At 40.2% G+C, this 25,683-nt stretch overlaps 1 protein-coding gene across 1 annotated transcript in view; it reads right to left on the bottom strand.

Annotated features, from left to right (window-relative positions):
- LOC149297801 (unconventional myosin-Va-like) overlaps nucleotides 1-25,683 on the bottom strand; it is a 48,677-nt gene that overhangs the window by 16,929 nt on the left and 6,065 nt on the right. Inside the window, exons 2-20 of the mRNA XM_089488237.1 lie at nucleotides 24,402-24,512; nucleotides 24,118-24,289; nucleotides 22,062-22,206; nucleotides 21,427-21,583; nucleotides 16,882-17,025; nucleotides 14,795-14,876; nucleotides 13,366-13,473; nucleotides 11,002-11,108; nucleotides 10,253-10,518; nucleotides 8,680-8,761; nucleotides 7,539-7,679; nucleotides 6,617-6,742; nucleotides 5,753-5,836; nucleotides 3,865-4,026; nucleotides 3,577-3,674; nucleotides 1,777-1,863; nucleotides 1,545-1,653; nucleotides 491-702; nucleotides 190-346 (exon numbers count right to left, since the gene is read on the bottom strand). Of these exons, the coding sequence (XP_089344363.1) occupies nucleotides 190-346; nucleotides 491-702; nucleotides 1,545-1,653; nucleotides 1,777-1,863; nucleotides 3,577-3,674; nucleotides 3,865-4,026; nucleotides 5,753-5,836; nucleotides 6,617-6,742; nucleotides 7,539-7,679; nucleotides 8,680-8,761; nucleotides 10,253-10,518; nucleotides 11,002-11,108; nucleotides 13,366-13,473; nucleotides 14,795-14,876; nucleotides 16,882-17,025; nucleotides 21,427-21,583; nucleotides 22,062-22,206; nucleotides 24,118-24,289; nucleotides 24,402-24,512 (2,550 nt within the window). The remainder of the gene's footprint in view (nucleotides 1-189; nucleotides 347-490; nucleotides 703-1,544; nucleotides 1,654-1,776; nucleotides 1,864-3,576; nucleotides 3,675-3,864; nucleotides 4,027-5,752; nucleotides 5,837-6,616; nucleotides 6,743-7,538; nucleotides 7,680-8,679; nucleotides 8,762-10,252; nucleotides 10,519-11,001; nucleotides 11,109-13,365; nucleotides 13,474-14,794; nucleotides 14,877-16,881; nucleotides 17,026-21,426; nucleotides 21,584-22,061; nucleotides 22,207-24,117; nucleotides 24,290-24,401; nucleotides 24,513-25,683) is intronic.

The following is a 25,683-nucleotide window of genomic DNA, read 5'->3' as shown; positions in this document are numbered from 1 at the left end:
CAGTTTATTTTTCTACAATGATGTTTAACTAGTAAGTGCCTCACAAAAAGTAAGACAGGGTAACACTAGACAATGTGTGGGTCAAGAGCTGTAAGACTACAGCATCAGAGTTGGCTGGCCCTTGGCAATTCAAAGTGTCGCACAACAGATGGAGAACCGCAAGGCAATACATTGGAGGACTTTCCTTACCTCGTGATACCTTTTCCGAGCTGCGTAGCCACGCAGGTATGACTGGAGAGCCAAGGTAACAGACTGCATACGTTGGTACTTCTGCCGAACCACGTACATCCTCTGAAACTTCTGTATAACGATTGCTGCCCTGGTTCTGCGTAGAAACTTGGCATAGCTGGGATGAGAAAATGGGTAAATACATTCAGAAGTTACACATTTCAAAAATATTGTTTGACAAGCTGTAAGTTTAAATCAGCTTGGATGGCTTTCATATGATAAAGACCATTTCCGCTCCACCTCAGTATCTGGGGTCACTCACCATCGTGCCTGGTAACCCCTGACATATCTCTGAATGGCTATAGCGGCATTCCTCATGCAGAGGTACTTCTTCCTCAAAAGCCAACCACGTATAGTCTTCTGAATCCGAATACAGGCCACCCTCAGCTTGTCGGCTCTTATTTTCTCCAAGTATGCTACTTGCCCAGCACGGAAGAAGATCTTTGTCTTTCCAAACTGGTACTTGTCCTGGTCCTGTTTTCAGTGTAAAACAAATAACAAATATTAAAGAAAAAAAAACTATAGGTGGACATTGATAAAACCGACTCTAGTCCTTCACAAGCTACATCGTCATAATCTGAAGCACTTCTAGGCTAACACGGGGAATCGAAGCATGCATGGGATAGGCATAAAGCCATCCCGAACCAGATGAGACCCAGGACTGATTTACGTTTCAGTCTTTACATCAGGGATAATAGGCAGAGTAGATGTGTTGGTTTTTATCAGCTGTCAAGTTCAGTTTATATGTTACATAACAATGAATGATAATATGGCTTTACACAGTCTGTCTCCCAAGCCCATCATTATTCTCAAGCTAGTGTATCTGAGGGAGTATACTGGTTTTTGTTGCTTTGCAGGCTTTATACGTCTTTTCCAAACTCTTCTAAATGTGTGATTTTAAACGGTTCCACATAAAAGAGAATGCGATTCAAAATATGTTTTTCTGTGATTTGATTACATATCTCAGAAGCACTGAGTTTCCTTCTAAACGGATCAGCTGAGAGAGTGCACAGAGCGCATAATTCAGTCGATTAGTAAGGAGACGAAGTAAAACAAGCGATGTTCTTTTACTACTCCTACTGTGAGAGACATTTGTTTTTGTGGACCTAGTTAGGCTATTCTGTATAAACATTATTACATATTACAGAAGACGTGAGTGCCTGCTGACAGTATTAGCTACACTCTTAAAATTTGGAAACATTCCAAAAGTAACGTGTACATAATTAAGAGCTACAAGAAATTGTGATAATTATATACGGTCATAGAATCCTTGTCCAGGGTAAATGTAAAAAAAACAAATATATACATATATGCACCAGAATAAGCATTTCCAGAACATTTTTGCAGGTTTGCTTTCGATCAGCAAGGACATCTTTTTGCTTCATTAGGACACGGTATCGACTGAAAAATTCTTGATATGTCCATCTATGTAAAAAGAAGGAGATGTGGTCAGATAATCCAGCCCACCCTATAAAGGATACGTGTACGCGTGTGTGTGTGCGTGTGTGCGTGTATGTATGTACATGTGTGTATGGTGTTACAGAATACCTGGAAGGAAATCCAGCTGCACTAATTCGTATAGTTTCTAACACACCACAAGCGCGAAGTTGCTGCACCGCTCGCTTTGAGTCAAACCTGTAAACATAGATCCAACAAAATCATTGTGTAGACTGCAATAAAGGCTGAAAGGAAATACAGTAACTTATTAACACATAAGAACTCCAATTACTGAACTATCGAGGAGGGGCGGAGATGACGGAGTACGCGCTCTGCGAGTGAGAGGCTCCTCCGTGGACCCCTCACAGACCTTGGCATTTCACTAAACAGCACTCTACACAATCCCAGACCGAGTTGCCTGAATGAGATGAGGTTGGGCTGCCGCCCAACAACCTCGGAAATGCAAGGAGAAAGAGCGAGACTGGATTTCCATTTCACTTGCAACAGCTTCACCGACTGGCGCTCGCTTGATACCTAGAGCGAGATGACCAATAAGCTAAACCCTGCTTTAAAAATCCATTGTAATTGCCAGTGAAAACTAGCCTTATAAACCTTCGCTCAACTTTTTTGCTCGGCTCTACATCAATTGCTTGGGACTGACTTTTTGAGGACTACAGGAGAGCCAAGTGTTGCACAGATTCTCAGCAAACTATCCAGGAATCCGTCCAGACAGTTTACCTTGATGCAGAAATGTATTGTGACTTTATCTACTACCCAAGCAAACCGACATAAAAGAATATCCTATCTTAAGGTCACAATGGTCAAACATATAAGAACTCCGTAGGTATGAATGAATGGCGATTAGTACCATTGTTTTCTACAGATTATTTCAAATATTCAAAGCTTGGTGTACCAGAGTTTAAAGGAATATTAATGCCAGCCCTCAACTTATCCAACAATAGGTAAATCTCTACACACCCATACTTGGGGCTGACCATGTCCTAGACAACTGAGACAGTTTAAAATGTAATGGGTTAGTTCTATTCGTGGCTAAGAAAGGCAGACTGCATAAATATCTGTCTAATCAAACATATTTTAAAACAAGCAAAATGTCAAACCCAGTACCGCTTTGAGAAGGATTTTTACCTAGAAAGAAAGAAAAAAAAGTCTTGTGCAGTACACCCTTTGAGATGATCTCCTCTAATGAGCGGGTATGAGAAGTAGGTCATGAAAGCTAGACTCTCTCTGGTTTACAGAAAAGTTTTGATCCTCAGTTATTTTGGTCTTGTGAGTAGTAGCTGCCCTTTTCCCGAACTAAATTCTTTATTTAATATACTCCTAGCAGCTGATCCTCAGCATCCGGGGAGCTCAGAGCTCTATTCATGTGAAGGCATCCGAGAAAGCTGAGACCACAGAGAAGATTAATGAAGATTTGAGTTTAGCACTTAAACCTATTTTTGATGGCAACAAGCTATTGGATAAAACTCCATTAATTAATTTATTAATGTAATTAACTTTTCAAAAATATGGTGTCATTTTCTGTTTTTTGTTTTTTTTATCTGCTTCATTAAGCATGTGTATGTATTTTAGTCCCGTTTACTAGACAGACATCTTGACTCCATACAATACTTCCTTGTGGTAAATGACAGAATGCCTCTGTCTCAATAACCCCACCAACCCAAAGTTGGCAATTCTAATAGTATTTTTAGCAGAGAAAGTCCTCCTAAATCCAATGCTCAAAGGAAAATGTTTCTATGGTACTTAGAAATATTTAAGCACTGAACAGAATCACAGTCTGGTTTCAAAGTAGTTCATATTCCAGGACTGTGTAGCAAAAACCTGTAAAAATGTAATTTTAATAAAAAAAAACCTTTGACAGACAAAGACAAGACAAAAGACTGTGAAACGTACGTGAATGGATACTTGAAGTCATTCGGCTTTATGCAGCGCACATAATGTGGGGTTGTGGCATTCAGTGTCTCCATCAGAAGGTGTAGAGAGTTCCTAAACTGTATGATGAAAAAAAGATAAGGACGGACAGGCGTGTAATAGACAGAACAGAATGATATTACAATAATATTTGGAACAGTAATAAAATGAATACATTCAATCCAAAATCCATCCAGATGCACATATGATTCTACACTACTGTGTTTTGCACTTGGTGTGCACCACCCCGCTCTCATGTCTCCTCCTCACCTGATGTCCCACGGTTTTCTTATGTTCTTTGCTCGCGTGTTCGGGTTTGGGCTTAGCTGCACGCAGGCCAGTGCGGGATAGAAGGGTGCGTCCAGACGGGGTCGCCGAGGTAGGGCTCAGGATCTTCTCCTCCTCTTGGAACAGCTCAGTAAGTATCTTAAACTAATGTAAAACAGGTATAAATTGCAATGGAAAGGCATAAATATGTTATTCATGGAATCCAATCCAGTCCTGGATCAGCGGAAATGGATAGCTGGCAACACGATGATTACTGTCAGGCATAGATTCAAGAACATGACTTAATTTCCAACTACGCAAAAGAAAACATCCTTAACGGAGCATCTGAATTAGTTACATATGTGCTTAGGGTATATTTGAACATACCAGAGGAGCAGCAAACTCCAAAGACCTTAAAGAAGCTGGTCTTATTCAAACAGCTTACATACATCAACACCACTAAAACTGAAATTACATAGTTATATTTAGATTTACTTTTAGAGGTACATCAGAGTTTCGTTCATTAAAGGCATATTGGTTGTAACGCATCCAAGTCAGCACTGACGGAAAGGCAAATCAACATGCAGCACTGGAAATCCAAGGGACAAGGGGCCAAAGCTCTGCTTACCTATCATACCAGCACTACAAATGTGTTATATGCATATACCGTATTGGCTCGGATATAGGCCGCACTTTTTCCCCCCACTTTAAGTCTTTAAAGTGGGGGTGCGGCCTCTATTCGGGGTCTAGCGCCCGACGCCCGGGACATGCAGTTCCGGGCGCCGGGCAGGCAGCGGGGTTAGGTTACAGATCCCCCGCAGCGGTGCAGGGGACCTGCATCCTACTCCCCGATACGCTCAGACAGCCTCCCCTGCCAGCACTTCCCACGGGGGGGGGGTGCCGGCACGGGAGGCACATCCGGCACCGGAAGTTGTATACGCGTATTGCGTAGATGTCCTCCGCCGGCCTCGCAAGACACCCGGGAGTCAGCTCCGGTAAGTCGGGGGGCAGAGGAGGACAGTGGCAGCATATCTCGGGGAGGGAGGACAGTGACAGCATATCTCGGGGGGGGGGCAGAGTGGCAGCATGTTTTTTTGGTGCTTTTTTAAAGAAAAAAACTTTTTCTTTAAAAAAGCACCAAACTTTTAGGGTGCGGCCTATATACGGGGGCGGCCTATATCCGAGCCAATACGGTATATGGTGCATCATTAGAAAGACAGGGTACGTTATGACTGGCAGGATGCCAGCGCTACGGAATTTGATGATGCTATATAAAACAATAAATAATAATAATAAATAGTGTTGTGCTATCAGTAGTCAGCTCTGCCCATGCAGCTAAGGGTAAAGCGTAAAGCGCCAAAAACGTATCAGCTGCTAGTTAGAGATTGCTGCAGTATATTTACCTTACGCTGAACAGATGATGGCAACACAAAGAAAAGAAGGGGCACAGAAAAAATAATTTTACACCTTATATAGTAGGTTACCAAACAGCTCTTTTTTTATGCACTAGACGCTACATGCTAACTGCAGTCTACACCTGAACTGGATGGCATAGGTCCTTAGTCTCTTAATTAATAATATTGCCACCAAGTATATAACAATGATATTCATACTGTCTTGTAATAAGAACAGAAAAAGAACATTAGACGTCTACACAGCGATAGTTAGCGCTCTTCCTTCTTGAACCACAGCGGACAACAACCACCAACCTCCCTAGAACATCTTTCTTTCCATACTAGGTATTTATGTCACCCAATAAAGATGAAGACCCTGAGGTCTTGCACATTCCATAAAGAACGGATGAATGTAAGTTATGCAGACGGGGAGGAGGAAAGTATTTGTTCAGCTCTTCTTCACAATGTGTTCATCATATGACTTTTGCTTCACTAACCTTACTTGATTTCAGTACTTTAATTTGCTCTTCAAACACTGTGTCTTTGTTCTTTTCTAAAAAGCCATCACACTGATACTCGACCTGAAAAAGGGTATTTATAACAAACATAAAATATACATTTCTACTGATCTTCACATACACAGAATATAAGTCCCAAGCCATTATTACACCAGTCCCCAAGTGCATCTAATTGGAATTCCTCGACCTTCAGCAAGTGTGCCGCTCAGTAATTAATTCATTTTCAATGTGGTTTACATCACATGGAGGATGCAATGCATGTTCTATCCACATGGGCCCACTGGCAGAATAAATTAAAAAAACAAATACTCTTGCACAACCAGCAAATACATTTCAATTAGCTACTACTGGGCAAGGAATGATTCAGGTATTTTAATTTTTTTAGATGGCCCTTTCCCATGGTCCAAAGATGAGGACACATGGACATCATCTGGCGATGCTGGATTGGCCCTCAAACATTTCAGGTTGCACCTTTTGGGAGCCAAGGGGATAGAAAGTGATTTTCAAACACTGCAAAAATATGAATATATGCGTCAAGAACATACTATTTTTGTCATGCATCGGGCTAGCTGTGTACAGACTGAAGTGTTTGTGCGCAGAGGCTGCCAGATAAAGCTGGCTTATCAATAACAATGGGATCGCACTTTGTATAGTAACAGGAAGCTACAAGGATTGCATGATATCCACCGACAAAGGGCCTTTTATCAGACTTCGGAAATAGACTACAGCAGCAACCTCTTCAAGGATACTGAAGAACCTGTTCCTGCTCTAGTCAATTGCTACGTATTGGAAAATGCATGAATATAAAGATACAAAGTAATTCAAATCAAGATGAAATCTTACCTTATCTGCAAAGTGCTTGATGATAAAAGCAACATTGGACAGACGGGGTTTTTCAAATAAAGCAGATTTCTTAAGGTGAGTATTATACAACTTCTGTGCCCACGTATTATCCGAGCCTTTGGGCATCTGCAAAAGAAAATTATGAAATAATGGGAAAATGAACGGACGCTTTCCAGGTTAAAATATCCAGGACTTTTCCAAGAGATTCAACAATTTGATGAAAACCTTAAACGCAATTAAAACTTTACAAAAGAAGGCATTGCTCTTACTTCAAACACGTATACACAACATGCTTTTGAACATCAATCAGCTTTCCCTGTTGCATCCACGCTTTCAAGTATCTTACAATAAAAATGCTTATTCCAACAGACCAATGCCAATGCTTTGAAGACATAGAAGGAGAGAGTCTGAGATTCAGCGTGAAGCAGACAACGAACAACAGATATCAGAGAAGACAAAGCGAATGCTTTAGTCTTCAGAATTCTTGAGATTGGAGAAAGGCATCATGTAGGCACTATAGTTTTTCTTTATCAAGTAGTACAAGCAACAACAACACAACAACAGTTGTTCCAGTTCATGCAGTCACTTGTGAATCTTTAGGGTACTTTAGTATAATACTGAAATCAAATTATTGACCAGCAACAGACCAGGGACACTTTCTAATGTACGAGAAAATTTACTGTAGAAAATAAAGTTTATGAGAAGGAGCTGGATCTTCAATGATGAGTGCCACCACTGGATTACTCCATTCTTGTCATATTCTAAAGAACTGACTTGTAATGTTTAGCACTCAGTCACCATAATGCTCGGCTACTTAGCTTCCCAAACCTATTACAATTTAAGAGGTAAATACACAGAATGCTAACCAATGAGAAAAAGCAGTTAACTGTGATAGAACATACACTTAATAAAGATTTCCTACCTTACATTCTTCATCAAGCAGGTCCAGAATACCCATTTTGGCCTCTATAAGATTGATGCAGGGCTGATTGTCATAAAAGTCGATTAAAGTCCAGGGAATTTGTTCCTTCATGTATTCCTCCTGTTCCAGCTTAAAAACATGCTACAGCACAAAATACAAAATTTGTTTATCTAATCATGTCATAAAACTTCAAACTACCCATAATACTTCATTCATAATACCAAAATCATAGATATGAATTAAAGAATGAAGGATAAAAAGAAAACACTCAGACATCAAGAAACAATATGTTAAGCCTCGTTTCCCCAAGTAGATCTTGAGCTTGGCGCTATCGATTCATAGGTTATAACTTTTTCTTAAAAAAACATATGAAACACCAGTCACTCAACTTGTGCAAATGGACCAAAAATGATTGGGACAAATTTTTTGTTTTGTTTTTCAATTCATTCACTTTTTGTTTTTGTTTTGTTTCCTGCACTTTCGGTTCATACGAAATTCAGAGCACTTTTTCCATTTGGAAACAAAGTTTCTTGTTGCTCACGCTCTCATTTACTCTCTCTTACACTTCCACATCACTCTCTCTCAGTGTCTCTATAGGTTTTCATCTACAGAGAAAGGGTTTTTCTGCAACTCTGTCTCTCCCCGAATCTGGCTTCTTGGAGTATTCCTGCAAAAAGACAGTCACGGAGACAGCCTCTCCTCCAATGGGGTAAGAGGGTGAGCCTGGCGGGTTGTGGAGGCCAGGGTTAACGGAGCAGATAGTGGGAAGAAGCGGCCGAAGAAAGAAGACAAAAGAACAAGAAGAGGCAAGAGACGTAGCAAGGCTGTAAGAAACATAGGGACATGGAAGTGGAAGGTAAGAAGACATTGAGAGCATGAATGAGAGTCTGAGAAAGAAGCATGAGAAAGCGTATATAAGAGCGAGTGACAGAAATGCTAAAGGAGATTTGCAGCTCCCCGCTTCCCGTTCATTTTGACTTTGGACATTCATACGAATTTACGAAATTTTGTTAAGAGTTACATTTCTTAAAAATCAGAATACGCAAGTCTGCCAGTCACCCACATGCATGCACCAGGGACGTTACATTGTGATAAACGCACTTTAGCTACAGATTATCATCTCTCTCCGGTAAACACTCACCAAATTGAACTGTTGCTGCAGTTTTTCATTTGCATAGTTGATACAAAATTGTTCAAAGCTGTTGATCTCAAATGTCTCAAACCTATACATGCAAAAATTACATCAGTCACCAAAAATATCTAATTTTATCCCATAAACCTTGACATTTTGAAAAGGGAAATATAGGAGAGGATTTCCTGCAGCATGTTAAGTAATGGGCTAGTCCTCTGATGATGAGTGTAGGTCATAATAAAGTAAAGAAAGATATTTAAGTAAAGCAGAGGGCATGGTGTATTATATTTCATATGGACCCCTAAATGCATTCTATAGGTTTTGACTAATACCCACCACAAAACCTATACAAGCAGCTTCACTTTAATAACAGGGTCCCCTTTATTTGGGGGTCTGTCCACAAATACTGGTAATGCACCATAATATTGCTCACAGTACCAGAAAGAAACATCTAGTTTAGTGTTTGCATGCATGAGAAGAGGTGTAATTAGACAAGTTATTTAAAACATACTGCAGAACAATCTGACAATTACAGCGTGGCAGCACATGACATAATTATATTAATTCTCTTTATAAATGTTACAGACAGCACGTCTCAAAGACTCTGTACGAGAGGTTATAGGGAATGAGTTTTTAGCGGTTGTCCGACTATACTATGTGTGGCTTTCATGCAGACACAATCTACTTTTTATATATTATTGACGTCGAACACAGCCACTCCAGATCAATAAATCCTTTAAAAATAGACCAGGTTACACTCAAGTATTCGTACAAAAGGGAACATTTCCGAAAATACATTTATATTACCTCTAAAACACTAAAACATCAAATATTATTGAAAGATGTCTGGTCTCTTTTTAAAGCAATAAACACAATATATATTAATTAAAAAAATGAAAATAGTATTATTCTTTAATAAAATAGAGTAGCATATACTTCAACAACAAACATCCCTCCCCGCAGCCTGTCCATTTAATACTGTGAACATTGGGTATTTACCAAAATAAGATTCCACATGTAGTGTTGCTTCTCAGGTTAGGAATCGCTTTGCTGTATATGTGTATTCAATTTTAGAAAGACTGGTTGACTTTTTAGACTGTAAAGCTGGGCTCTCCTCACCTTATGTTTCTTTAAATCCAAATTGTTATGTGGTACACTGTACTGCACTGCAGAATATGGCGGTGCTATATAAATCAATATTATTACATTGACAATTTTATTGGAAACAATGCAGCACTGGGATCAATACAGTAAAGTAGAATAAAGGAATGGAAATGCCCGCTATGAGCCAGGGGACCCACGAAAACCACCACTGCTGCCCATAAACTCTCCTAGCCACCTATTAGGCCACTCTGGCTGGGATTACAATATGCTAATCATTCTGCTACATAATAAAATATCGGGATAAAGACAGTAGAAGTAAAGATATTTTGAACCACAAAATGCTCTCATTTCCTAAAAATTGCAGGACAAGCGAGTAACAAAAGTCCAACAGGTTGTTTTTAAGGACAAACAATACAAAACGTATTTGTGAACATCGGAGCAAAGATACAATAAAAAAACATTACCAAACGGCAATTACCCATAAATATCAAGGACTCCAATAAAGGAATTTTGCTTTTCCGATGAAAGCAGGGCTTTGTTCACGTGACTCACGATCCAGCTGAACAGGTAAGCATAGATGTGCTTCGACAGAGCATCCCTGGCATTAACGGCCTGCAGCCTTGCCAGCGGCTTGATGTAGGTCTCGGCCGCAGTAACCAGCTTCCTGTGGCAAAGCCAATGGGCCATGTCATCATATTTCACACCCATGAGATCACAAAATATAGTCAGGGGCTCGTGTTTCGGCTAAAAAAAGAAAACAATAATAATAATGGTGGAGAGTGAGAGAGAGAGTGAGAGAGAGAGAGTACACTACAATGTAAATGACAGCTACTGACTTTTTGTTTGCTTTTAAAATGTTGTAATAGGCAGTTTTCTCGCCTTCCTAAATACACAACCATGTTATTTCATATTACATTTTCAGGCAATCCTTGCTATTACAAGTTAGAAGGTATAAACGCTATAGCTCTGCTTTCCTATGTGCCGTGGAGATCTGGGGGTCTCGCTGTCTCTGCTGATCTAACCTAATTACTGACACAAAACATCACAGAGGAGTTTAGCATAGTGCCTCGTTAATGGTGAAGATACTGCTCTATAATTTATCCTGAATAAATCCTGACTTCATGTTGGAGACAGCAGGGCAACAAGACCTCCAAACAGACTTTATCCCTAATGTGTTAATGAACAGGCTGGGCGGACATGTTGGAGAGAGCAAAGTGCAGTACTTACCGGGATTAGGCAACTGTCAGAGTCACGAGCTTTAATTTCCACATTCCCCAAATGAAGAATAGCAGCTAGAATTTGGAAGATCCCCATCTGATATAAATCCCCAATTCCTGCGGAAAACAATAAAATATAATATATATATACACATACATACACATAATATCTTATATACAATCAGATGTACATGTATAACAGTGGAAAATTATGAAAGAAAGAAAATATACATATATCATGCATGAAGTTATTTTGTTACGAGGTGGTGTAACCAATAAGTGAGAAGCGTAGCAGTGATTACATTGCTCTTTGGCTCCACATGTCTCTGCTAACCCTCCACCACCTGTCAATACTAATTTGCAAGACTCCAATATGCCTTAATACAAGCTGCAGTGGTCTAGCACAATCTGCTCTGTATGGTCATAATTAATATATATTTTATTTAAATTATTTATGACATGAGATCTTATTTGTTTACGTTATGAAGGGCCTGTATAACATATAGTGAGTGAGGAGACTTGGAGAACTCACTGATTTAACTATACATTATACAGGGCTTGTCAAGCTCCTCCTGTAAAAGGAGCTCACTGGGCTGGAGGTTCAAAACATATAGTGAAGTCAAAGAACTGCAAACTTGATTTCTCATGTTAACGCACCTTTGTCAAATAAACCCCATTAATTTTTAAGGACTAGAAAAATACAATAATGAGCTCCAGGGATACATAATTAGTTCCTGTATGATATTCTACGTACAGCGAAGGAAAAAATATACGATCCCCTGCTGATTTTGTACGTTTGCCTACTGACAAAGACATGATCAGTCTATAATGTTAATGGTAGGTTTATTTGTAAGCGGCAGAATAACAACAAAACAATCCAGAATAACGCATTTCAAATAAGTTTTGAATTGATTTGCATTTTACTCAGTGAAATAAGTATTTGGCCCTTTTACAAAACATGACTTAGTACTTAGTGGCAAAAGCCTTGTTGGCAATCACAGAGGTCAGACGTATCTTGTAGTTGACCACCAGGTTTGCACACATCTCAGTGATTTTGTCCCACTCCTCTTTGCAGATCCTCTCCAAGACATTAGGGTTTCGAAGCTGATGTTCGGCAACTCGAACCTTCATCTCCCTCCACAGATTTTCTATGAGATTAAGGTCTGGAGACTGGCTAGGCCACTCCAGGACCTTAATGTGAACTCCTTTGTTGCCTTCGCCATGTTTTAATGACCTGGCTGAGGGAAGGAGATTCTCACCCAAGATTTTAAAGTACATGGCCCCATCCATCGTCCCTTTGATGCGGTGAAGTTGTCCTGTCCCCTTAGCACCCCCAAAAGCATAATGTTTTCACCTCCATGTTTGACGTGGGGATGGTGTTCTTAGGGTCATAGGCAGCATTCCTCCTCCTCTTAACGCGGCAAATTGAGTTGATGCTGAATACCTTGGTTTTGGTCTAATCTGACCACAACACTTTCACCCAGTTCTGAATCATTCAGATGTTCGTTGGTAAACTTCAGACAGGCCTGTGCATGTGCTTGTGGGTGCTGCAGGATTTCAGTCCTTCACAGCGTAGTGTGTTACCAATTGTTTTCTTGGTGACTATGGTACCAGCTGCCTTGAGATCATTGACAAGATCCTCCAGTGTAGTTCTGGGCTGATTCCTCACCCTTCTCATGATCATTGAAACTCCACGTGGTGAGATCATGCATGGAGCCCCAGGCTGAGGGAGATTGACACTTATTTTGTGTTTCTTCCATTTGCGCATAATCTCACCAACTGTCTCACCAAGATGCTTGGTGATGGTTTTGTAGCCCATTCCAGCCTTGTGTAGGTCTACAATCTTTTCCCTGACATCCTTGGACAGCTCTTTGGTCTTGGCCATGGTGGAGAGTTTGGAATCTGATTGCATCTGTGGACAGGTGTCTTTTATACAGGTAACAAAATGAGATTTGGAGCATTCCCTTTAAGATTATTCCTAATCTCAGCTCATTACCTGTATAAAAGACACCTGGGAGCCAGACATCTTGCTGATTAATGGGGGATCAAATACTTATTTCACGGAGTAAAATGCAAATCAATTTATAATTTATTTGAAATGCGTTATTCTGGGTTTTTTTTGTTGTTATTCTGTCTCTCACTGATCAAATAAAATTATAGACTGATCATGTCTTTGTCAGTGGGCAAACGTACAAAATTAGCAGGGGATCAAATAATGTTTTCCTTCACTGTAGATCTCCCCAGCTCTGGCCAAGTGATTTTATTCTAAATATTGGAAGTATGTGTGCTCAAATGAATTTTTTTTTCTTTATTTTCTCTTAAAAAATTCTATGCCATACAACTCGGCTTGAGATCAGTACTGTGTGTGCTTTACCTAGTAAGGCGCAAGCTTGCCTTGTGTTTTTCATTTCCTTTGCATCATCAACTCCGTCGATCACAGGACTGCGACCCTGCTTTGTGTAATGGAAGCTGTTGGCATGTCCTGCATCAATCAAAAGCAAAAATTTCATATTTGCTGCCAAAATTAAAATGTTCATAATGCATAATAAACAAAAAAGTTAACCCACAAATTTTGTTAAAGGGACACTACAACCTTTTGCAAATGCATGGAGGGATTCCGTTTTCCATGAATTAGACATGTTCGGCCGAATCAGTGGCAGGAATCGTGGGACCAGGGAGGAGGACAGTGTTACATTGGGCAACAATTAGAAGTAGACTAACTAATCCATTCCTAGCTTGCAAAATACTTTACATTGGGACTGTAGAAATCCAATGAAGTCTGTAAGTACAATTTCATGCGCAAACTCCTGATTTAGTAAATAAACCCCTGTTTGATAATTCGATTCAGTAGATCTGATCACAAGGAACTCACCACACCATAATAATTTGAGTTCAAAACACATTTATCAACTTAGCACAAACTTTCTACACATGGTAATATAAAGCTAAGCACAGATTTATAGGGCATTGCTGGTTATCCTGGGGCCAACACAGCTTATATATGAAATGTGATTCTGACGCAAAGCTTTAAAAGTAATCTTATTGTCATATCAACTGAAAACAATAAAGCTAGTAAAAAACAACATTTCCACTCAATTAAACTATACGAGTTCCACGGGACTTGTTTCATAATATGCTTAATTTTATATAATATATATACACAGATACACACACTAATTGAAGCTCAACTTTGAATCCAATTACATTGCTACACAAGTTACAAGCAGGACAGGAGGAATCAGCATCAGGTTTTACAAAACATTTTATTTAATGCTGTATTCTTTCTGCATCCGTGCCAGTGTGTTTAGACATTGCTTGGCCATTTATTTACTTGATTGCCCCCCTAAAAGTAGAGCCTTCCGTATTGTGCTGTTGGTTATAGGTTTTCGGCTCAGGAGCACACGTGTTAGTACAGAGCCTTCAGATACTAATCAAGCAAATTACGTGATGGATTTTATGGCTTTTTAGATAAAAGGAGCTTTAGTCACAAGATCTCCATGGCTGAATGTTTATAGTTTGTTATAATTGGGGTCTGTACTGATGTATCCGACATGAAAAAGGGTAATAAAAATCATCATACAAAATTATGCACACATAAGCATTCAGTACACCGACACTAACTCTGTACAGATATCCATGTCCATTAAATCCACATATAGTCTCAATAAAGTCTATATTTTCTTCAGGACATGGGGACGTAAGGGTGGCAACCTTCATGGGGTAGTAAAAAGTGCCGCTTCATAATAAGCGTATGCAGCAAGCGCTAGCATTCACACATGTAATATTTTTCGTGTCTCACGTACCCAAACGGAGCATCTGGAATTCAGGTAAAGAAGCAGATGCACACAGCTGGTAAAAAATATGATAGTTTCTTTCATCTTCTGCCTAAAAAAGAAAAAAGAAAAAAAAATGCAGCTACACACAAATTAAATTAAAACCTCTCAAATGTACTGACAAGTAACATATTGTAAAGCTTCCACCTTACTGCCACTAAACGGCAGAAAAAAGATCAATACTCAGAAATGAATAATGCTTTGGTTTTCACTACACCCAACAGCACTCAGGCTCTGTATTTATTTGGGATGATGAGAAAACTCATATAAAAGATATTTAATACATGTATGATTGCCTACCACAACTGTATTGCTTAGCATTATGATATATAAGTAAATATATATACTTGAGATTGTATTGCTTGAATTAGGACGGTATTTAAAAGGAAGTATTACTGTATTTGCTCGATTATAATATGACCCCCCAAATTCTGAATATTAATTTAGGGAAAAAAGAAAAAGCCTGAATATAAGACAACCCTATAGGAAAAAAGTTTTACCAGTAAATGTTAATTCATATAAACTATGTAAACTATTTTTTTTTTTTTTTTAAATAAAAGCTATGATTGAGAAAAATATTTTGTTTTTATTTCCTTTTATTTTCCAACCTGCCCCTCCAGTTATGCACATCTGCCCCCAGGCTTGCCACTCTGCCCCATAAATGCCTTATATCCCCTATATGCCACTGTGCCCCATGATATGCCTTTTAACCCTCTATATGCCACTGTGCCCCATATGCCTTTTGACCACCTATGTGCCACTCTGCCTCCAGAAATGCCTTATACCCCTATATGCCACTCTGGCATTTAGGGGGTTAAAAGGCATATTATGGGGCATATAGGGAGGTATAAGGCATTTCAGGAGGCAGAGTGGCATTAAGGGGGTTAAAAGGCATTTCATAGAGCACTCTGCCTACAAAATGCCTTATGCCCCCCCCATTTAACACCCCCCCAACTTACCGGTGCTTCTGATTCCCCGGTGTGTAGTCGGGGCAGCAGGTAGACGTCTACGCGATTTGCATAGGCAACTTCTGCTGCAGCCGGAAGGAGGTGCGGTTAGCAGCGGGGGTTGTCAGCGTCCGTCGCGCAGACCTTCCCCGGCTATCAGTGAGGAGAGTTCCAGTGTGGGGAATTCTCACTGACAGCCAGGGAAGGTCTGCGCGACGGACACAGACAACCTCCGCTGCTAACCGCACCTCTTCTCCCGGCTGCAGCAGAAGTTGTCTACGCGAATCGCGTAGAGGTCTACACGCTGCCCCGGCTAAACACCGGGGAGTCAGAAGCACCGGTAAGTTGGGTGGGCATAAGACAGGAGGAGCCAGGTCCCCTGCAGCTGCGGGGGATCTGGATCTTAGTCGTCTCATAGTCAGACCTATTTGAGGTCTGATTATTAGATGACCCCGATTATAAGACGAGGGGTATTTTTCAGAGCATTTGCTCTGAAAAAACCTCGTCTTCTAATCGAGCAAATACGGTATTATGTCGGCAACGTATGAAATTAGGATATATTTTTTCTTCCTTGTTATATCTCTTTAAATTGTATTTTTCCTTCTTTTCTCTATCTTGATTATACTTGAGATCTTCTGTATTTTTTACGGAGCTCAATTTTATTTCACAGTAATTTATTCTGTTATCTGATATCGGTTCAATAAAATCTTTAAAAAAAAAGAACCTTGAGTACCGTAACCTTTAATACTAGTGACGCATTGGCGACTTGCAATCGCAGGTTGGCCTCACAAATAGATGGATCACTTTGGTTCACTTTGGCGAAGCTCTTATATGCTTTCATCTGCTCAGGTTAGGTCTGTCTCTTAGTCATAGATAGGACTACACTGTTATATAAAAGCATTGAATCGAATGCCAAGGTAAAAGACTTTGGTTTAATGCGATCGATGGTATGCAAGGAAATTAATGGTTAAACAACACGATAGCCTTTAAATGGTTCAAGAAGACACTATTAATTTACTGCTTCATTAGTAGGCAAGGTAGGAAACGGCAGATATTTGGTGCAAACTGTAAACTAATAATAAAAATGTTTTTGCGTCATCAGAAACACACCTGAAACACTACTCTTGACTTTTCCAGCAAGTAGGTTCTCATGTGAGCTCCAATAATTCGAAGTCGCTTTTCAAAGCCAATTTCTATGTATTTCCCAAAACGACTGCTGTTGTCGTTCCTTGTGGTTTTCGCGTTCCCAATGGCCTGCAGGGGGGGGGGGGGGGAAATACATGAAAATGTAGTTTCGTTCATAGAAAAGGTGTGAAGCTATAAATGTGTCACAGTGGGATCGGGAATAAACACTTAGGGAACTGCTCAGGTCTAATCTACTGCAAAAACAAAACACATTACAAAAAGGAAATTAGATTTGGGATACATTTATTTTATTCATTATTTCATCAAGGGATTGTATCTTTTTTTTTAATATGATGTTTCCATTCTTGCCAAAAAACTCCTCTGTGCTGCTACATGTTGAGTTGTGGATAACTGGAAGTCTTGATGATTTATCTACACTGGACAGCCAGGCTTTGATGATCTTCATAATGCAGGGAAAGGCAGCTTGGAAAGGATTTCACATTCTAAATGACTGACGCGGGACTACTGCAAAACGTTGAGTACTCGAAATAGTTCACATTACCCACCGTATGAAGTTAAGGGCTCTTGAGAGACTGAACATGATAACTTTCAAAGCTATAGTTCAATTAATCAAAAGCCGAATATGCTACAAGAGTACTGGTATTTCTTAAAGAACTCATGCTGTCTGAAAAGGTCACAACAAAAATAAAAAGGCTACGATAAGCGATATTACCATTAACCACAGCCGACAACCACATGTATATCATTTGGCGGCCGCTGGCGTTAAAGTGGCAGGGTCACATTTCTTCCCCAGTCCATCCCTGGCCAGCTATCTTTACATTCTCTTCTCTGGATCTGCATGATTAACCCTTCACATTAAGTTATTTGTTGACTGGTTTAGGCAGCCTTTGTGGAAATGGAAATAACTTCCAAACAAGAAACTGATTTGATTATGCTGGCCCTGCCACAAGCTGCTAAACTAAATATCCCCAAGACTATTTCAAGGACTGCCAAACATAAAAAAAACTACAGCGGGGCAAAAAAGTATTTAGTCAGCCACCAACTGTGCAAGTTCTCCCACTTACAAAGATGAGAGAGGCCTATAATTTTCACCATAGGTACACTTCAGCTATGAGAGACAGAATGGAGGGAAAGAATACAGGAAATCACATTGTAGGATTTCTAATGAATTCATTGGTAAATTCCTTGGTAAAATAAGTATTTGGTCACCTACAAACAAGCAAGATATCTGGCTCTCACAGACCTGTAACATCTTCTTTAAGAGTCTCCTCTGTCCTCCACTCCTTACCTGTATTAATTAGGGCTGAAACAACGAATCGATAAAATCGATAATCGATAACGGAAATCGTTGTCGACGATTTCCGTTATCGATTAATCGAGTGATCGATTCGTTGTTGGAGCACTCGGCTCCTTTTACTTACCTCCGCGAGCGTTCCCCGCTTCCGCTACACGCGCCTTCTTTTAGTTGCGGTTCGCTCTGTGCGAGTGGCTCCGTTCGCACAGAGCGGTTCGCTCTGTGCGAGTGGCTCCGTTCGCACAGAGCGGTTCGCTCTGTGCGAGTGGCTCCGTTCGCACAGAGCGGTTCGCTCTGTGCGAGTGGCTCCGTTCGCAGAGCGGTTCGCTCTGTGCGAGTGGCTCCGTTCGCACAGAGCGGTTCGCTCTGAGCGATTCGCGGGGGTGGGGGTGGGGTTTCAGGGGATGCAGGGCAGAGTGGGGGTGGGGGGGCAGGCCAGGGTAGGAGACTGGGTGCAGGGCAGAGTGTGAGTGTGGGTGCAGAGCAGAGTGGGTGCAGGGTGTGAGTGTGGGGGCAGGGCAGAGTTGGAGACTGGGTGCAGGGGCACAGTGCAAAGTGCTGGGTGCAAAGTGCCAGGGCTGTGTGCAAAGTTCTGGGTGCAAAGTGCCAGGGCTGGGTGCAAAGTGCCAGGGCTGGGTGCAAAGTTCTGGGTGCAAAGTGCCAGGGCTGGGTGCAAAGTGCCAGGGCTGGGTGCAAAGTGCCGGGTGCAAAGTGCTGGGTGCAAAGTGCCAGGGCTGGGTGCAAAGTGCTGGGTGCAAAGTGCTGGGTGCAAAGTGCCAGGGCTGGGTGCAAAGTGCTGGGTGCAAAGTGCCGGGTGCAAAGTGCCAGGGGTGGGGCAAAGTGCTGGGTGCAAAGTGCCAGGGCTGGGTGCAAAGTGCCGGGTGCAAAGTGTGATTAATGTGAATGTACAGAGACATTGTCTCAAAACCCTGAAGGTGTCAGTATGATTAAACGTAAAGAGCACAGATCTGTCAAAAATCTAATTAGTAAACTGGGATGTTTGTTACACCATATAATCCTGGATAACATTTATACATCGACTCTTCTTTAAACCTCTTATCTCTAAGTTACAGCTCCACCTTATATACGGAAATCAAAGAACTACAAGTTAATGGATAGATCTCTTTAAATTGTAGGTTTCTCATACTCACTGTTTCTGTAATTAATTATTAAGGAATGTTTTTAGTCCACAAAGATTTGGTTAATATATTAAAAAAGTATGCCTAACACAGCATTTTGACTGATTAACATGATCCAAATTCCAATGACCTTAACATTCTCTATAACTAACTAGGGAGAATATATTACCCCCCCCCCCACTGAATAATCTTCTGGAGAGCCAACTCACTGCTTAAACTATACATTATACAGAGATAGGCCAGTCCTTATTCTGTATGCCCAACACCCACAATAATTCATGAAATTGGAGAGTGGAAACTGCAGCTCTCCTCCAGTCACCTGCCACCTCTAGTGAAAAACCACCATTACTTCGCGTTAAACCAATAAAATGTTTGAGAAAATGTACTTGTAAGTTTCGCTCTGCCATAGCGGCAAGTGCCATCTCTCTTTTTATCACATCAGCGCACAAAATATGTTGTGTTGGTTTGGGCTTTAGCAGGCAGCATGTGATGGAATTCTGTACAAATGTAATAACCTCGGAATACCGCTAATCCATTCGAGAAGAAGTAATGAAAATGTCACAGACTATATCATTCCGGCAAGTATTAAGTGTGATTATGTGAAGATGGGTGTCCACAACCCTTTCAAACGTAATTCATGCATGTTGTTGGGTAGGACTATTTGTTTAAATGCTGAGGACTTTTATGCAATGAGCTCCTGATATTACAATTACCAAACAGATGCCAAGCACATTTCACTAATAAGATACAGCTTTTGGCAAAAGTCAAAATCTTTAATTATCGTCATTAATGATGGCTGCACATACAGCAGAAAACACACATTAAAATAAAAGTGACAGTGTCGACTGGGTCCACACACCGGAATTCAAGCTAAAGCTTTGCCTTTACCCTCTGGGAACCAAGTAATAAGAGGTTCTTATCCCATTCCACATCAAAACAACCTAATCCGAAATCATTAAGGGGGTGCTTTGCAAGTTGCAAACAGAAACTCACTCAACTTTGGACATTAAAGGAGTATTCTAGGAGTCTTTCTGTACAATCATTGATTTATAGACCAGTTTAACCAAAAAAGTGGTTGTTTCTCATATATGAAAATGTATTAAAAATAAATTTATTAAAAGTAAAGTTTGTGCATGCATACCTAACTCTTCTATGGCTTCCAATTAGCTTCCACCAAAAGACAATTGAGCACTTATTAGGGCTGCTCCCAGGATCTAACAGGTAAGGATATCTAACCTTTCATAACATTTATAATAACCTGTAATACATAGTTAATTGGGTTGAAAGGAGGACATAGTCCATCAAGTTCCACCAGTCCACAGTTCATTCCAGTTTATTAAGTACAGCGACAAGAAAAAGTAAATGAACCCTTTGGAATGAACTGGTTTTCTCCATTGATTGTGCATAAAATGTGATCTGATCTACATCTAAGTCAGAAGTATAAGCAAACACAATGTGCTTAAGCTGGAGCACCCACTTCCAGGGAGAGTGGCCACAGTACTAAATCGCCGCCATTTATAAACAATTTGTCTAACTGTGGACGGATTCATTTGAGATTCCTTTGTTACCCTTTTCAGCTTCATGCAAATAAACAATTCTTGATTGAGGTCTTCTAAGGTTTATTTTTTGTGAGGCATGGTTCACATCAGCAGATGCTTCTTCATAATAGCAAACTCAAAATGTTTTTTTTTGTCAAAGTAGCTCTAATAACACACCTCCAATCCTGTTTCATTGAATGGAGTCCAGGTTTGCCAACTCCTGACTCTAATTAGCTTTTATTGAAGTCCTTACACGGTTTATGTTTGAATGATGCATTTAGTAAGGACAAGAACAATACAATAATTTGTGTGTTATTAGTTAAGGGTTAACATGTTTTCTAGTGAAGGTAGATTCCATATAAATGTTGATTTATCAATGAAAACTGTGGGAATAACACGCGTATATTTTGTTTTTACCTAATTTTGTTAGACATCCTACAGACTCCAAAGCAAAGAGGTGATGTTGTTGGGAAGCTGTATGTAAGTGCAGTTGACATGAGGCATTTGTCTAGTGTAGAAGACCCTACTCCATTCTTACCTCCATGATGGGATTGGAAGCCAATACCTTCTCTTCAACGTTTGCTTCATTGGTAGAGCCACTGACTGTAGCAAAGTATCTCATGGCATATTTGGCAGAGACAGTCTTTCCGGCTCCAGATTCCCCACTGACAATAATAGACTGATTTCGCTCATCCCTGTAAAAACAATATTGCAACAGCCAACAGCTTATTACACTGCATCATGACAAAGCCTCAAGCAATGGCAGGTGAAAACAGATCAGATCAGGTTTAGTAATTTCAAGGGGCATTTTTGTTTAGGGGCTGGACCACTACCATATTTTACCTGTCTGGCCACCATGTGCCACTCAACTTGACAATGAGTCGCAGAGTGATCACACAGGGGCTGTGATAGAGGACAGTGCCAACACAATACTGTTTACGGTGTTTTGATTGACACTGTGACACTGTTCTACAATTCTAGCCTGGCTTGTTTAAATTATTACAACTATTCTGGATTGCCTCAGCTGTAAACTTGAAATAGTCTTTCAAAAACCTAACACACACCCATGAATTGTCCATTCAAACTATAGTTAATCACCAAATCGGTATGTATGTGTACACACACACACACACACACACACACACACAGAGAATCAGCAAGTATTCTACAAACCTGGCCATCTGTTTATATGCCTCCTCTGCCACTGCAAATATGTGAGGATCCATGTCCCCCATATTCTGCCCGCTGTAGGCATTGATGATATCTGCTCCATAAATGGGTAACTGTTCATAAGGGTTTATAGCTACCAAGACAATTCCTAAAATGACAAAGGACAGGTGTATGAACAATAAGGCAGAATTATTCACAGATTCCAAGCAAAAACTAAAATATATTCTGTGAAAGAAACCATGCAGTGTTGTGCTCTTGAAAGTACACCAATGTGCACTTTTTTTTTCAAGGGCAGATACATTTTTAAAAAGTAGTTTAACATAAAAGCTATGTATACAATGTAGATTATTTCTACGGAAAGTGCTAAAAACCGTTAAGCAGTTGCACAGAGTCAATATGCTTGTGGGTTCAATTTTTAAAACTAGTGATTAGGAAATTTCATGTGGCGCTCATAGGCACCAATGCATTCCCTTCCTGATTGGCCCATCTCATTCATTGCCATTCAAGATAAGGTGCAGAACTGGATTTCTTCTATAGTTGGAAATACAACGGATTCTGAATTACTTTACTTTTCCATTACAAACAGAAACAAATGTTTGCTTCATTTAAATAGGACATATTATCTAGGATAACATGCCTTATACAACAATACCATACAGGTGGCCATAAATAACTTTGCATTCACTGCTTCACAGGAATTAAATCCATTTAATTGAATGTGCTGTTTTAACTACTCTGTTGAATTAAACTCTTTTTCAGCATTTATCCAAGTAAAATTAGCCTCATGCACAAATTCTGTCAGGAACACTGAATTGACATGTGACTCAAAATAAGATTGCCACAAAAACTGGAAAAAGTAAAAAAGTTTCATATCATTATACTTTCAGAGGAAGGAAAGAAATGGCAGATCTGCTTTGTTTTATTTGGGAAGTGGCACAGCACCTTTAATAACTGTATTAAGGGGCTAAAAGGTTACCGTGAAGCAAAGTACAGAGTGCTTTGATTTCTTTTATGCATTCATTTATTTAAGAATGTATTTTCCGGAAATGCATATGCATATATTTAGGATCATCAACTAGTAAACCTATAATTAACCTGAAATCACTATTAAATTATTTCAATTATGTTGACTAATTGCTGCCGCCTTAATCTTACAAATGAAACATTACCAGAATCAGCCAGATCTGGATGATGAGTTCATTACTATAGTACAAAGATGGCATAGATACCAATCATTACATGAAATTAGGGTGCGCAGCCATCCACTGCAGTACTATTAAGCCTGATTCTAACACAGCAATGTTATCCACACCCGCCAAGTCTCTCGCATTGTTTTGCTACAGCGATTTAAAGGGACATTTAAAAGTTGTTTATAATTAAGCAGGGTTGTGAAAGAAATGTGACAGATAACCCGGTGCTATCTGCGATTAGAGACAGGCTTTCAGATTTTTAGGAAAACGTCGTTGAAAGTATCAGAATGGCTTTTCATTGCAAAAAAAAGAAGATGCAATTTCATAAAAATGCAAGTAGGTTATTAAAATGATCTGTGTCACTTTAAGCAAATTTATTTCTATTTAAACTGTTTACTATTTTTAGTATCCTACGTACTATATGGTTTTTTTTTGCCATTTTTACCATATGTGGGCTTAATCAAGATTTCGCTTTTCCATGTTTCATGTGCGCACACAAATTTCCCATCCTATTTTTCACAAAACTGTGAATGCTAGTATGTAACAGTGTACGTTACAATAGGTCAGCAGGAAGACAACGATTGCTGACAGGGGGGTCAAGGCTGTCTATTGGAGATGTCTCTGCGGTTGTGAGAACCACCATACAGGTAAGTCCACAACCAGAAAAGGTAAGACGTACAGACATACAGGTAAATCCTATGGGTAATCTTGCCACACCTTTTGTGGACGTGCCCGTACGTCTATAGGGTAAAGAAAGCGCTAATGGTCTAGAAAGGGACGACAGCTACTAAATGTCAAATGTTTCTAGGATCATTGCAGCTATTGTTCGTCTCACTTATCCAGCGGAAACCTAGCACAGCATCACTTACCGCAGTAAGTATAGATAAGTTTGGAGTCTATGAATCGCACTTTGAGATTGTGGAGAACAGCTGGTTCGTGAAGATAGCTCAGCGCTGTGAGGTCATTTTCGCCTACTAAAATATCAGGGTTTCTCAAAGGTGGGAGCTCCTTTTTGTTGGCATCTAGACGGTATTCCAAATCCTTAAAGACAGAAGATTAATACAAATGAAATACAACTGCAAATATACCTTTCATTCATTTTGCAGCCAAGTAAACCAGGCACATCACAATCCCGCCTTAATTGCCCTCTTACCGAGCCTTCCTCAAGACGGAGGTGAAGTACTGTGTCCCCGGGCTTGTAGTCTTTAATTATCTCCGCAGACTTCCAGACCTCCTCCGGATCCGGGATCCACACTCTGGCTCGCTGCAACAAAAGCAGGCATTTCAATTAACATGGAATAACACAAAAAAAAAACTAAAAAAACATATAACCAAGTGCAACGGTTCCAGTGCGATCAATCATCTACAGTAAAATCCCCTACTAGGAGGTGAAGCCAGTGATCTCCATATAAGCTTGTTCTTTGTAACGTGTTCTATGAACAGCAGATGAATCGGCAGCGGCATGTGCAGTGCTAGAATGAGCTCCGCAGCAGTCATAGTGGATTTTGTTTAGTAGCTTAAACCACTGAACAGTTATCAAGCTGTTTACAAACCATGCGGACGGTTTTAATGATTTAAATGATTACGCTTGTGTTACCATTTTAATGTAAAGGAGATTAAGCAGGCAGAGACGTGTAGAACCGGTACTGACTTCAACCAGAGTCCTTCTGATCTTAAAAGACATTCTCGTCCCTTATTAGAGATGCTTCATTCATGTACATCGATGACTATTTTGCATGTCAATGAAAGCTCAACTTGCGGGTGGCTGTCAATCAACTTACAGGGACAATGGGGGCATATAGACCCATTTATCAAGTACATATGGAATAAACCAGCACAACTTTCTAGTAATGCTGTTCTATTTACTTTGCAAGTAATCCAGACTCTACTCACGTTGAGCGGAGCAGTCATTTACCATTCAGGCACACTCAATGAGAAAACGCGGGTAAGGGAGGAGGGAAAGGGCAGTGCCGTTTCCATTACGGTGTATATTAAGAACGACTCACTGTCTAGTCCAGGTTTAAGTGTTCCTTCCCCGATCCCCTCACCCCTATTACATATTCACTATTATTGTCTGTGTGAGGAGATTAGTCTAGTGTCAATGTTGTCTGCCTTGACTTTGTGTGATCTATCTTGTGTGTTCCTGTATGTGTTAATTCCCCTCCCCTGGTAAAATGGCTATATAAACCATGCCCGGTCCCCATAATCCTCCTAACATGGGGGGGGGGGTCTGGCAACCGTTACAGAGATATTTTCAATTTAGAGCTTCAATAAAAACAAATGTGTATGCATCAGTCAAATGCATGTAACTGAAAGACAAGGCTGAGGATTACTGGTGTGACTTTTTAAGGTGGTGTTATTACCATAGCAACCAATGGACTGTTCCAGCTTTAGTTTCAAACATTGTACTAGAATCGCTATTCTATGTGTGTAGA

The sequence above is a fragment of the Sceloporus occidentalis genome, unplaced genomic scaffold (genome assembly GCF_023333645.1).
Source record: "Sceloporus occidentalis isolate IW3139 unplaced genomic scaffold, rSceOcc1.0.p SCAF_37, whole genome shotgun sequence".
In the NCBI taxonomy this organism is placed as follows: Eukaryota; Metazoa; Chordata; class Lepidosauria; order Squamata; family Phrynosomatidae; genus Sceloporus; species Sceloporus occidentalis.
Note: the sequence above shows the minus strand (reverse complement) of the source record. Positions and strands in the feature narration are given on the sequence as shown.